General features: G+C 44.7%; 1 protein-coding gene across 5 annotated transcripts in view; it reads left to right on the plus strand.

Annotated features, from left to right (window-relative positions):
- The window catches only part of IQCG (IQ motif containing G), a 100,568-nt gene that overhangs the window by 60,768 nt on the left and 24,936 nt on the right, over positions 1–14,864 (plus strand). For 2 of the 5 annotated variants that reach the window (XM_036018238.1, XM_036018239.1), the window contains 3 exons: positions 3,204–3,365; positions 4,417–4,491; positions 8,783–8,785. In XM_036018238.1, coding sequence (XP_035874131.1) covers positions 3,204–3,365; positions 4,417–4,491; positions 8,783–8,785 — 240 coding nt within the window. The remainder of the gene's footprint in view (positions 1–3,203; positions 3,366–4,416; positions 4,492–8,782; positions 8,786–14,864) is intronic. The other 3 variants (XM_028505015.2, XM_036018240.1, XM_036018241.1) reach the window with 3 other exon arrangements.

Consider the following 14,864-nt stretch of genomic DNA (forward strand, 5'->3'; position numbering starts at 1 on the left):
TATCCAACCAAAGAGGGCAAGATAAGTTCCAACTTCTCCAGACAGTAGTTTCCAAAAATTCCAGGAGCCAGTACTCTTGTCCCTACTTTGTGTTCAATTTTGAAAACAGACATTACCATTAAAATCCTTCACACTAATGTGGCAGCCATCAGAGCCTTATTAACTTTAATTGGTTGACTGCTAAATAAATCATGCCTCTTTGAATTCAAGTAACAACTCCAGAAGTCCATATCTGAAGGCAGTTTTGGGATCTGGAAGTAAAGTTTGGTCTGCTACAAAAACCCACAAGTATGCTGCACAGTCCACAGACCTTGCTCATGGGGAAAGCTCCAGACACTGTGGACAACCAGGGTTATGATAGTGGCTGGTGGTGAAGGCAGACCTTTTCATAGTGACAATCTTAAAAGGAATGCATACAAGTCAAGACCCTTGGCCTGTATGTAACCCAATTCTCTTTTGTGCACACTGGGAAGATGAAGAAGTAGAATCATACTTCAGTTCATTTATTTGTCTGCCTTGATTATGATTTTATCATCACTAGCCTGTCAGTATTTTATATCCTCTTCTGTTTCTACACTGTTGCCATCGAAGGCCATAAATTTATGTGGAACAGAAATATAGAGAGAAATTCAGGGTAATCAGAGGCCCATGGTAATAACATGAAAACCAGATGCCTTTGACTTGAGACAGTGTAATTGTAGACCAATGTTGTATGGCCTTATTAACGGTTACATAATGTAATGCCTTCTGTTTGCCATAGACAGAAACTTCTAGAGTTTTAACTCTGTATTTCTGATCTTCATAGTGTTACTCTGAAAGACTTAGTTTTCAATTTGATTAAAAAAGAAAAACAACAAAACATAAAACCCTGACCAGAACATTCTCTTGGGTTTTTGAAAGTGTATTTTTGTGTGGATACTACTTAATGAATACCTATCTGTTTAACACTATTAGGTTCTGATAAAAAACAACAGCAATAACAACAACAACAATAACAAATCTACAATTAGCTATGTGGGCTGAGGTTTTCTGAAAAAAGGTTTTATGGATTTAAGTGATATATAAGCAGGACCTTGAAGAAAGTCTAAATGACTAAATAGGTAAAATGGTTACACTTGAAGAAGAAGTGAAAGCATCACATTTCACTTTAACTCAAGTCATCTAGAGATTCAGACTTTATCATTGACTGCCATACAAGTTGGAACTAGAAGAGAGGCGAGAATAGAAATGGAGAAGTGTGGAGAAAAAGGGAAAGTGGAAGGGAAGGAAAAAAAGTGAGCCAAAAAAATTCATGTCTTAACATTAATTTAATGAGAATTTATTGAGCATCTAAGTTGTGCCAGGCACTGGCAGGATTTCACAGATGAGAAAATAGTCTTAGAGAGGCTAAGTAATTTGCCCACAATCCTACGATGTGTAAAAGCCTGTGAAACACTATAGCATGTATTATCAACTGGGCTTGTAGCATGTTCTCTGCCAGAGATACTTATCTCTTTGAAATGGCTGTAATATAGTTGCAATAAGTGCTATACAGTTGGAATGATTCCATAGAGTTACACCAAGAAGTTAGACAAAATGACTTGAAGAATTCCTTTCTGCCTAATTTTAGGGGTCTATGATTCTTTAAAGTGGGTTGTCTTTTCATTATGGGTTATCATAACCAATTTCTGCTTTGTTTCTTCCAATACTCACTTAGAACCAATTCTGCTCAGTTTACATTGTAAGTTAAAGTTGGTTGATATTTGGAGAATCATAGACCAGTAATTAGATCCATGCGTTTTTGTTATTGCGTTTGCTTGTTGTGCTGTCAACTAATTCCTTGAAATTACTCACTCTTTGATTCTTTTGAAACAACCAGATGTTACTGCCCTGACTAAAACTCTTCCAAGGCTTCCAGGGGCACTTGGAATACAATTCAAACTTCTTCTTCTCTTTGTTTAAACAAGTGAGGCCTTTCATGTGCCTATTTCTTTTTAAGATTTTATGTAATTAATTAATTTTTTTTTTAGAGAGAGAGGAGAAGGGAAGGAGAGAAACATCAATGTGTGGTTGCCTCTCATGTGCCCCCCACTGGGGACCTGGCCTGCAACCAGGCATGTGCCCTGACTGGGAATCCAACCAGCGACTCTTTGCTTCGCAGGTGGGTGCTCAGTCCACTGAGCTACACCAGCCAGGGCAATTCAAACTTCTTAATTGTGCCTCTGAGGTTCTGCATGTTTTATCCTCACCTACCTCTCCATCCTCAACTTTTCTAACTCAGCTGCCAGTGTACTAGAGCCTCCAGAGTTTTGTTTTGGTCCCTGGATTATATCCAGTTATTTTTGCTGCCTCAGGACTTTGGCACACATATTTCCTTTTCCTTAGAATTCTCCTTGTTGCCACTTTCCATGTGACAGTTTCCATGTTGCCATACTTATCCTTCAGGTGTCACATTTAGACCTTTGCAGAGAACCCTTTTTAGACCATTCATTCTACTGTAGGGCTCCATTGTTGGTTTCTCCCTTAGTTGGTTGCCCTATCCTTTCATAGCATTTTGTGTCTTTGAAATAGTTTACATGTATTTGTTTGTTTCCTTTTAACTACTTGTTTACCACTAAATCATAAACTTCATGAGGCCAAGGACTATGTCTAGTTAGATCTCTACTATTTACCTAGTGTGGAACTGAATAAATATTTTAAAATAAATATTGAGGTCTTAAAATTGCTAACTACTTTGTAACCTGCAAAGAGTTTTCACTCGTATTCTCAATCCTTATAATCATTTCTGAGATATTTCAGGCAGGGTAGATATTAATTTTCTATTTTATAGAAGGTAAGACATGGAGAGTTTGCCTGACTTGGCCAAGGTCACATAGCTAGTGGTGGTTGGGTGTGAAGTGTTGGGTCTTTTGGTAATTAGACTAGTACTCTTTCTACCAAAAAGAGCTAGCAATGGGAAATTCTTGTGGATACAGAGAGGCCAAATAGTGTGCCTAGGAAAGAATCGCACAGTCTGGATGCTTAGAACTACTTATCTTTCATTTTCATTCATTCTATCTGTGATCAGTACTGGCTTAGCATGATAATTTCTCATAGCATGATAGCAGAAAAATAGATTCAGTTACTTGTTGATATATACATACAAAAGCTAAGCTTAAACCACTGGCTGAACTGGATGGAGGTAGAATGTATTTTAATTTAGAAATCTGGCTTCACCTCTGCAGCGTCAGAATGAATATATTGCTCACCTCAAGGACCAGTTGCAAGAGCTGAAGGCAAAAACTAACATGGAAAATCACTATATGAAGAGAAACGCTGAGGTGCAGATTTCTCAGACCCAGAAGAAATGTAACAAAACAGAGGAGCTCTTGCTAGAAGAAATTGAGGTAATCACTGCTGCATTAGGAATGAGCCAGACAGGTGGCATGTGAACTGTCACTCCTGACATTGACTCAGTTAAGAAAGGAGGAGGGAGAGGGAGAGTTTTACCATCTTTGTTTGACCTCTCCTGCCGCCCTAACATCTGAGCTGAAAAATAAGAATGGAAGGAGGACTTGTGTATTTGTAACCAGAGATTCTGATGGGCTGTATAGCCTGAATCTCTTGTTTTTGGAAAGCTGGTTGTACTTTCTTCCTTTGGTCACTTTATTTTATAAAACTACTTGCCATTTCTCTTGGGAAGTATAGGAAGAGAGCAAAATAAGACAGGTAGTAACTGCAGGATATTGCTGCTGCTTTCCTTACTCAACCAGTATCTTTTATCCCTCCACTAAGAAATACAAAATCTAGAGACCTGAACCTCACTCAAACCTACATTTATAGAAATGAGAAATCACAGTGAAAAATACCAGGAGAAAGAAACAAGTCTTAAGCCACACCTGGGGACTGAGCTCCAAAGAAGCAGTTAGACCCTCATTAGAGGATGAAAGGTAAAAATAGCTAAAAGAACAATAGGGAGGCGACCAGGAGCAAACTCAGTAGTGTGTCTGCACAGGACTCCTCCTTTTTTTTTTTTTTTTTTTTTTTTTGGAGCTTCCTGCTTCTTTGGAGCTTAATCCCCAAGTGTAGTTGAAGACTGTGACAGCAAACTTTTTTCTTGCACCCTGGAATTTCTTTTTACAGGCCTAAGAACCTGTCCCCAGGAAGTATTGTTTCTCTCCTTAAATTGATATCGCTTTCCAGGCAACAGGATTATGGTCCTTCTGTTCTGGGCAACTGCACGTATTTAGCACAGTGCCCGACACACAGCTCAGCACTGTTTGTGAACACTGAGTAGGAGGGAACAGAATTGCAGCTCTGGAGCAGTATGCGGAGCTCTGGGAATTCCCACCGGCAAAGAAAAGCTGTGCGGCTGTCACAGCTGCACCTCTGATCTTGAGAAGTGCTCATTTCCAACTCGGCTGGGGAGAATTCTGATGCTGGTTTATCGTTCTACAGAAACTAAGGTTGAAAACTGAAGAAGAGAACCAGATTCATATGGCGATTGAAATATTCCTTCGAAAGGAGCAGCAGGTGAGTCACCTAAACTTGTTTATCTTCTGACCTGTGTGTTCAACTTTTAACAAGGACAGCAAAACCATTTTTGGGGGGGCGTGGGGGAAGAAAAATTAATCTTAATTCTACCAGCCTAACGAATGAGCTGTAGCCCATGTTTTCTTTTAAAGTCATTCATCTGAATAAATATTTTATAAAGCTGTATTTTGAGTACAGAAAAAATTTTGTCTTCTGCCTTTATCATAGAGCATTATATAGAAAACTTTTCTTGTTCTTTTATTGCCTCATCATCATAATTTTAAAATATGACTTTGTTAAATTATAAAAATAACATTCTTGGTTGAGGGAAGTTTTTTAAAAATTGTCAGTTGCTTTTTTTTTTTTTTTTAAGATTTTATTTATTTATTTGTAGGGAGGAAAGGAAGGGAGAGAGAGAGAGAGAAACATCAATGTGCGGTTGCTGGGAGCCATGGCCTGCAACCCAGGAATGTACCCTGGCTGGGAATCGAACCTGGGACACTTTGGTTCCCAGCCCTTGCTCAATCCACTGAGCTACACCAGCCAGGGCTGTCAGTTGCTTTTTTACTCATATTTTCCATGTAATCAATCTCTTCATAAAAAAAATTTAAATGGTTTTATAATTTGGTTATGCCATGGTTTACTTGGTACCCTTTCCTTTAGATATTTAGGTTATTTCCAAAGTTTCATTATTATAAATAATGCAGTAATGAAAGCTTTGCCAAGTAAGCGTTTTTCATCATTGCAATTATTTACCCAAAGTAATCTAAAGTATGATATTATGATGCCAAAGAGACTGGTATTTTGTGAATTGCTAATATAGTTAGTACTTTCAAACTTACGCTACCATCAACAGTGTATACAGGCGCTACTTTCAAGTATCCTCAACAGCAGTAGCCATTTTAGATATTATTAAATCTGCAGAGTTAATGAGTTGTTTCATTTTGCATTTTTTTTGCCTACTAAGAGACGACCATTTTTCCATATATTTAGTTAGTCATTTTGTTTCTTGTGTGAATTATATGGTTTTAATTAGTATTTCTAATGTTGCGGAAAATAACTCACACTCGGGGAAGATGGTGAGGCACGAACCTTTATTATGTGAGCGGGCTCAGAGGGATTAACTACTCAAATCCTGAGCAATAAGTTTTGTTTTCCCCAGGGTTTAAATAGCCCCAGGCTTCCTGCCTACCCAGGGAAGCAACGTTATAGAAGCCAAATGCAAGCCAAATGCAAGCCAAATGCAGAGGGGTTAGGGAGTTAGTAGTTAGGGAGTCAGGTCTGGTTACCATATATGGAGGACAAAGGAACAAGGCACTGTGAATTTTTGCAGATGTTACAGAGAGTACAGCTTATCAATAAAGCAACAGAGCACAGAAGCTTATTATCATGGGGGTTTTTCTTTTCCTGCCACATTCCCCCCTTTGATGCTAAACAGCACTGGTGTCTGTTCTAGCATCAGTGTTGTAGTCCGATTATTCCCTCTCCGTTTGAGTTGGCTGTAATCTCCGGTAGTGGAGAGAAAGGATCTTGGCGGCAGCTCGTCGGGTCACTGTTGCTTCTATCTGTTGCAGTACCGTACACAGTAAACAGGGTCCTATAGTTAATGCAAGACAAGAGGGCCTAAAATAGGGGCCAAAATAGGAAAAGGGATTGATTACCACCAGGAGTGGGTTTCGTCAGGGGAACTGATGCTCCCCAATCTCCGGCGAATGTCCTTTAGTTTGCCAATATTTTCTTTTACTATTCCACTTTCGTTGACGTAGTAACAGCATTCTTCCTGTAGGAAAAGACAAGTTCCCCCCTTCTCCTCGGTGAGTAAGTCTAGTGCCCTCCGATTTTGTTGGGCTACCTGAGCAAGGGAGGTTATTTGCCTCTGCAGTGAGGCCATAGGTAGCGCAGAGGCATCCATGGACTGATTTAACTCTTCCTGGAGCTCTTTAGTGGATTGGAGGCTGACTGTTAGTCCTGAACTCCCCAGTCCCGTTCCGATGACTGAAGTGGCCAAACTTAACCCAACCATCAGGGGGAAGAGGACTGCTCGCTTCTGACGTTCTTGAGCAAGCAGGGTACTCAACTCGCCCAGTTGATACAAGACGAGCCGGGGGGCTAAGGCCACGAGATAGCAAGGGCCTGGGATGCTATGATTTACTGACTGGTAGAGAGTCCCGTTACATCAAAAGAAAGTTCCCGGCAGGCTGGTGATGGATCCGGAGGATGGCAATGTCTGATTGCAGGAACCAGGTGGTCCGTAGCACTCGAGCGCTCCAATGGATGAGTCCTGGAATAGAGGAACACCTTGCAGAGAAAAGGGTTCTGGGGTCTGAGCTTTGGAAACAGTAAGGGGTTGTTGAAGTGCAACCGCAGTCAGTGGTGGCCTGTTAAGATAAGCACATAAGAAACAGTCATTGTAACTGCCTGGACTGGTTAGATTAAGTAGCTGCGCCCCCTGCTGTATTAGTTTTATCCAAGAGAAAGGTCCTGCTGCTTTTTGACCTTCCAAGTTTTCTAGTTAGCGTCTTTTCTTGATCTTCTATGACTGACTGGATGTGATAGATGGTATTTAGGGCAAGGTTTTGTGCTTCTCTGACTTTTACAACAAATATGTCCCCCCTGGGGATAGTTGTACATCATACTTTGATAGATTTTTCCTCTTACTCCTGTTTCCCAATTTTTATCTAGTGGATTAAATATTTGTATGTTGATGGCCCCACTGGGCTCAGTTTTATGGTCAGTTTTATAGTGTAAACAGAAGCCGTAGTAGCAACCTCCATAGGTCTCCGGATACTTGCCACATCCCGAATCAAATCCTAATTTTGGCCCTGGTCTAGCATCAATGGTGAGACAAATGGCAGGGCTTCCCCCGCTTATAGATTTTAGGTCCATGAGTTTGATGGTAAGGAATGAAGGACTGGTACAGCCTGTATTAGGACATGTCATGACACCCACCGTGTGGGCGATGACATTATCGTTTTTTCTATAGGTTTCTCTTGCATAGAATCTCCAGACATATGGCTGCACTAGAGTTAATCCAGATAAAACTTGGGCACAAAGGAATATTTCTAATATTCTGCTCATGGCTAATTGCTAAAAGAAACAGATTAGATATACAAAGATGAAAATCACACAGAAATATGTGGCAGCCAAAAGGGAATTTTCAATGAGTCCCCAGTCTTTAGGAGTTACAGAGACCAGTATTATCCCGAAGATTCCTGCCGCCAAGGTCATAGAGGCTAGGAACTCAGCTGGGCATTTATCCATAATCTTGGTGTCGGGCTGTAACCTCCCAGAGGTCCTGGGCTCCTGAAGTCTCCTTCTGTCGCTGTAGTTTCAAGGTCGGCACCCGCTGCTCGGCGGCTTCTTCTCCTGGTCCTTCTGGCCCAGCTGCTGCCTTCACCCGAAAATGGTGGATCCACGGCGTGATTCCTGCGATCTTAAGGGCAGTAGGGGTAGTTAAAAGCACCAAATGAGGGCCCGTCCACACAGGTTGGAGAGGCTCCTTTTTCCAGTCTTTCACCCATACATACTGCCCTGGACGGTGTGGGTGTCCTGGCCCCCCTCGGGGTTTAGGTTCAAACCCTAATTGGGCTTCTCCTATCTGGTCTAAGGCCTTTCCTAGCTGTTCTGAGTACCTTCTTTGTCTTATCTCCCCTTGTACTGGTAAGTTGCTAGGTCCTGTTATTCTCACTATGAGAGTGGGCCTTCTGTATACTAACTCATAGGGGGTATACCCTGCCTGGTTTGGGGTACTTCTAACTTGGAGCAGGGCTATTGGCAACAAGTCTGTCCAGGGCAGCCCAGTCTCTTGGCAGAGTTTTGCCAAAGTTTCTTTCAGTGTCCTATTCATTCTTTCCACTTACCCTGAACTTTGGGGCCAGTATGCAGTGTGCAGCTTCCACCTTATATTTAGCAGTCTTGCTAAATCCTGCACCACCTGGGAAATAAAAGCTGGTCCGTTGTCACTTCCTAGGCTTAGAGGCAGTCCATGTCGGGGAATTATTTCTCTTAGTAGAACTCTGGCTACCTCTCTGGCCCTTTCAGTCCTGGCTGGGAAAGCTTCGACCCAACCTGAGAAGGTGCATATGAGGACAAGCAAGTACTTATATCCTCGGCTTGGTTTGACTTCAGTGAAATCCACCTGCAGGTCTTCCAGGCGTTGAGTTCCCTGGTACTGTATTCCTGGCGGGACCCGATTGTTTCCTGCTGCATTGTTCTTAGTGCAAGTTACTTATCTGGCTGCAACATTGGCACATAGTGCGGCGAGGTTGGGCATGTATAGATACCTTTGGAGCAGGTTTTCTAGGGCTGTTTTCCCAAGATGGGTCAGGGTGTGACAATTTTGGACCACCTGCACTGCCTGGCTCTGGGGCACATAAATTCTTCTGTCAGAGAGCTTCCATAGGCCCTCTGATGTTTAGGATGCCTGATTCTGCCTGGCCCATTGTTCCTCAGTCAGCTGATAGTCTTGGGTGTTTAAGGGGGAACTGAGCAAAGGGCCCACTATAGCTTTTGGAGAGTCTTGTCTCTTAGCAGCAGGTTTTGCAGCCTGATTCGCAAGCCGGTTCCCTACGCCCTCTTCTGTGTTGCCCTTAGTGTGTACCCGGCAGTGCATAACTGCTACCTGAGCCGGACTCCATACAGCCTCCAGGAGTTGGAGGATTTTGGTTTTGTTTTTTATTTCTTTCCTTTCGGCAGTCGGTAGCCCTCTTTCTCTATAGATGGCCCCATGTATGTGGAGGGTGGCAAAAGCATACTTGGAGTCAGTGTATATGTTGTCAGTGTAAATGTTCCCTTGCTTAGTTCCAGGGCCCAAATGAGGGCATAAAGTTCTGCCCTTTGGGCTGACCACCCAGAGGGCAGAGGTTACGTACGCTTCAAGGATTTGGTCCTTTGTAGTTACTGCATACCCAGCAATCCGCTCCCCCTTTTCAGTTATGGTACTTCTCCCATCTGTGTACAGGTTGAGGTCCCCCCCCCCGAGCCAACGGCTGGTCCCTTAAATCTGGCTGGCTGGCATATATCTGGTCCGTGATCTCCTCACAGTTATGGCCAGGTTCCCCAGTTTCTGCAGGTGAGAAGGTGGCTGGATTGATTTAGCGCACTGCCCTTAGATGTACTCGGGGGGTTTCCTGCAGCATCCCCTGGTACTGAGTAAGCCGGGGGTTGGATAGCCACCAATGTCCTTGCCCCTCAAGGAGGCTGTGTACAGCATGTGACACATATAAGCTAATTTCCTGCCCTAAGGTGAGTTTGTCAGCTTCTTGGAGGAGGGAAACAGCGGCCGCTATGGCCCACAAGCAGGGTGGCCATCCAGCTGCTACATTATCCAGCTGCTTGGAGAGGCAGGTTACTGGGCATTGCCACGGTCTGACTTCTTGAGTCAGAACCCCCAAGGCTACTTTCTCCTTTTCATGAACTTAAAGAGAGAAAGGCTTATCGGGGTTGGGTAAGCTGAGGGCCGAGGCGCTAACCAGAAGTTCTTTTATTTTCTCAAAAGCGCCCTGTTGCTCGGTTCCCCAATTAAATGGAGCAGTCTCTGCCCCTTTAAGGGCTTGATACAGTGGCTTTGCTATTTCCGAGTACCCTGGGATCCATATTCAACAAAACCCCGTGGCTCCTAAGAATTCCTGGAACTGTCTTCTAGTCATTGGGCTGGATTGTTGATTAATCACAGCCCTCCTCTCAGTTCCCGAAGTCCTCTGCCCCTGGCTTATTCGGAAACCCAGGTATCGAACTTCCTTTTGGCAAATCTGGGCCTTCCTTTTGGACACCTGGTAGCCTTTTGATTCCAGGAGCTGGAGCAGGGCCCGCGTCCCTTCCCAGCACTTGTAACTCCCTGGCCCTGCCAACAGCAAATTGTCCACATACTGGAGCAAAACAAGGCCAGGATGCTGCTCCGAGAAGGGCTTCAGGTCCTGGGCTAACGCTTTATTGAATATACTGGGGGAGTTCTTGAACCCCTGAGGCAGCCAGGTCCAGGTTAATTGGGTCTTTGTGCCAGTGTGGGGAATCTTCCCATTCAAATGCAAATATTGGCTGACTCACAGGGGCCAGGGGTATGCAGAAGAAAGCATCCTTTAAGTCTAGGCAGGTAAAATGTGAGGCGGTTGGGGGCAGTTGGCTTAATAGCATGTAGGGGTTAGGCACTGTTGGATGCAGAGTCAGGGTGACCTGTTAATGAACAGCCCTGAGGTCTTGTACTGGGTGGTACCCAGTCCCATCTGGCTTTTTCACGGGGAGGAGCAGTGTGTTCCATTGTGATTGACAGGGAACCAATATTCCTTCAGACAAGTACTTATTTATTACCCCTGATATGCCTGGCCAGGCCTCTTTAGATATATGATATTGTTTGAGGCAGTGGGGCTGAGCCCCCAGTTTTAAGTCTATTATCACTGGGGTTTGGCCGGTGGCAAGTCCTGGCGGGTTTCCCTCTGCCCACACATTGGGAAATTCCTCTGTGAGAGAATCTTGACTGTCTAGGCCTCTATCTTCTTCATAGATTGGGTATTCTTCCTCCTGGGGCATAACGAGGGCCACCAAACTCGAGCTACCTAATTTGAATGTGGCTTGTCCAGAGGGGTGGAAGGCTATGCGGGCTGAAAACTTACTTAACGAGTCTCTGCCTAGGAGGGGCACAGGGCATTCGGGTAGGTAGAGGAATTCATGGCAGACCTGGTGCCCTCCCAGCTTGATTGTCTGGGCTTGACAGAATTTCTTTGGCTCACTGGGCCACCCTGTGGCTCCTACAATGGAAACTTCCCGGCCTGATGGTGGAGCCACAGGGGCGGTGACTACCAAATGCTCTGCTCCAGTACCTATCATGAAAGTCAATGGTTGGCCTCCCACTCTGGCTCGGACCATGGGCTCGTAGGGGCTGAGTTTCATTGAGCCCAGTCCTGCTCATTCAGTATCCAGACTCACTAGACTGTGGATCCCAGGGGCTAGGGTTAACACCAGACCCTCCTTGTGCTTCCAGTTTGGGCAGTCCCGTTTCCATTGGCCCTTTTCCTTACAGTAGGCACACTGGTCTTTGTACACTTTAAAATGGCCTTTCTGCCCTTTATTTGTAGCATCCAGCACACGCGAGAACCAATATCGGAGACTTTCAGGGGTTCAAAGATGTTATTTTATTGGCCAAGTTTAACCTGCGCAGGGGCGAACTCTCAAAGTGTCCAGCGACACAGTGCCCACAAGGAGCTGCAAACGAGAGCCACCGCGAGCGCGTACAACTACTTTCTTATATAGGGGCGGGCAAGCAAGCGTTATACAGAAGCAGATGTGGCAGTTAGCAATTTGCTTACAGAGACTGCGCGCGGGAATTTCAAACCAAGCATTTTTGCATAAGGCGGGAAGGCAGGCTGTTTGTTCATTAACCTAGTAATCTCCTGGCTCTAGCTAGCTAGTTTTCTATTTTCTCATTAAAAACTACAAAGCACTGCTTATCTAGCCTAATCAGGGGAAAGCATCTGCTAGACACAGGATGTTTGCTTAACTGCCCTGTGTCTCCCTTATCATTTCCTTTTAGCTACAATGTGGTTCTTGTCTATTAGAGGAAATTTAGTTCTTAATTTCCTTATTCCCAACATTATTCTGCAGGCCCTTCAGCAGCTGCCAACAGTGCTGCTTTTCTTTTCTGTTTTTCTAAGGCTGCAGTCTCAGCCGCCTCTTCTCTATTGTTATAAACTTTGTTTGCCACTTCTGGTAACTGGCTGATTGATGTTCATGCCAGCAAACCCCTCTAATTTCTGCAGCTTTTTGCGGATATCAGGTGCCAACTGAGTCACGAAAGCCATATTAATCATTCGCTGGCTATCCGGACTCTTGGGATCAAAAGGAGTGTATATTCTGTATGCTTCAGTTAGTTGTTCTAGGAAATCTCCTGGGCTTTCATCTGCCCCTTGCATTATATTGGAAACCTTAGCCATTGGTAGGTTTTCTGGCTCCCGCCCTGACCCCTTGTAGGATGGCCTCCCGATATCAGTCAAAAGCTAATCTCCCTTGCTCTGTATTGTGGTCCCAGTCTGGCTGAACTTCTGGAGCCGCCGATCGGGCACACTGTGTGGGATTGACAGTGGCTGCTGGGGCATGGATTTCAAGATATCGATGGGCCTCCTGCAAAATTTTGTGCCTCTCCTCCATGTTAAATAACGTTAACAGGAGCTGGTGACAGTCATACCAAGTAGGCCGGTGGGTCTGCATTATGGATTCCATTAAATCAATCAGAACTTGTGGTTTTTCCAAATATGAGGGTGTGTGGTGCTTCCAATTAAGGAGACCAGTGGTGGTGAATGGCTGGTAATAAAGAACCACAGGTCCCAGCTCAAATGTCCCATCGTCTGCCATCTGCCTGGGCCCCTGAGCCTCCCTCAGTGGCATCTGATAGGCCTGGTGATGTCTTAGCTGGGTCGCAATTGGCGATGGTGCAGTTTCTGGGAGCCTTCGTGGGGCCTCCCCCTCTCTTTGTGGGGCCTCCTCCGTTGGGCGAGACTGATGGGGGAGGAGTGTCTGGCCCTAGCATAGTGGTGGGAGGTCCCCCGTATGGCGGTGGAAGAAAGGGTTGGTCATTCTCGGGGTGCCCCTGGTGGATCGGATGCTTTGGGCTCCTAGCCACCAGGATCTGGGTTTGGGGTCCAGACTTCTTCTTCTGCCCTGCGGTGCCTAGACGCTTCGGGGTACTTTAGCTCACTGCTGGAGCCACTTAGGCATGTCCTGAGCTAACTCCTGCCACCTATCTATGTAAACATATTGATCTGGGTGTCCTGGCTTCCCGGTGACTATAAGATGAACTGCTCTAATTATACTCAGATTAAGGGTACCCTCAGGGGGTCAGCCTACCCCAAAAGAGGGCCACTCTGAGGTACAGAAAATTTCCAGTTGTCCTGGGCTCATGGAGGGATCTTGTTTTCGGAACTGGTCAAAATTCTGAAGTATACAATCTAAGACGGTTGACGATCCAGCCCCCATGTTTGTCTCCCTTACGACGCAGACAAACAAAGGGTAAGGGGATCTTTCGCATGCCTGCCTGTCCTGTCCTCTTGTGAGTAACTTAGGTGGTCTTGACTGAAGGTTGCCCGTGTAGAATCTGGGTTAACAACCCGTTATGCTGTACTACCGACTCAGGAACTGCAGGTGAGAGCCAAATCAGACTCCGTAAGCTGGCTGGCTCGTGGAGTCACAGACACATTCACACACAGCCACACAGAGGTTATAACTGTTCCTTCCTGGAGTAGGAGTCTGATGGTCTGAGCCTTGGCCCAGACTCCTGAATTTTCTGGTTGAGAGGTGATCAATCTCTCTCTGGTCTTGGGTCCTGTCCCTGGCGCACTTACCAATTCCGATTGGTGCCTCTGACAGTTCGTGGTTCGTCTCTCCCCCTCCACCCGGGTCTTAGAGCAGTTGAGGACGCCGCACGAGTCTCTGCCCCTGGAAACCCGAAACTACCAGGGCACGTGCTCCTTCCCCTGTGGCGGGGCTCCCCTGCCAAACCCTTCGGTTGCCTTCACTGGAGGCAAAATGCCTGCTCAAGTGAGCATTTCTTGGTCAGGGAACCAAAATGTTGCGGAAAATAACTCACACGTGGGGAAGATGGCGAAGTGCGAACTTTATTGTGCATGAGCTCAGAGGGGTTAACTACCCAAATCCTGAGCAATAAGCTTTGTTTTCCCGGGGTTTAAATAGCCCCAGGCTTCCTGACTATGTGGCGAAGCAAAGTTACAGAAGCCAAATGCGGAGGGGTTAGGGAGTTAGTAGTTAGGGAGTCAGGTCTGGTTACCATATATGGGGGACAAAGGAACAAGGCACTGTGAATTTTTGCAGATGTTACAGAGAGTACAACTTATCAATGAAGCAACAGAGCACAGAAGCTTATCATGGGGTTTTTCTTTTCCTGCCACACTAATACTAACAACAAACCAAGGTGAGTAGAGCCTTTCAAAATATCACTGTTGGATGAATAAGGAAAAAAAGAATTTTTAGTAAACAATTCCAAATTTGTAGTTAAAGAAAAGAATTTCTAGATCCTATCTTGTAGACCTTTACTGAAGAAACTGTTTGGTAGGCTAGTAGAACCAGGAGCCTGTAACCGGCAATTTAAGAATTATGTATCATTTTACCTGTGTCAAGTGTTAAGACACAGCAGGTATTTGAAAACAGTCAGATGAGCTGGTAGATTCAGTGAATGGTGGGTGTAGGAAGTCAGTGTTTCCCAGATCTTCAGCCCAACACACAAGCAATATGCAAATACTTTTATGTGAAAGTTTGAAAAGTGCAGAAATATGTAAGTTTTAAAAATTGAAAGCTCTCTTAATTGCTCCTTTTTAAAAAAGATTTCTTTCACATCTTTTTTAATGTACATATTTCTATATGTACCTACT

The sequence above is a fragment of the Phyllostomus discolor genome, chromosome 2 (genome assembly GCF_004126475.2).
Source record: "Phyllostomus discolor isolate MPI-MPIP mPhyDis1 chromosome 2, mPhyDis1.pri.v3, whole genome shotgun sequence".
In the NCBI taxonomy this organism is placed as follows: domain Eukaryota; kingdom Metazoa; phylum Chordata; class Mammalia; order Chiroptera; family Phyllostomidae; genus Phyllostomus; species Phyllostomus discolor.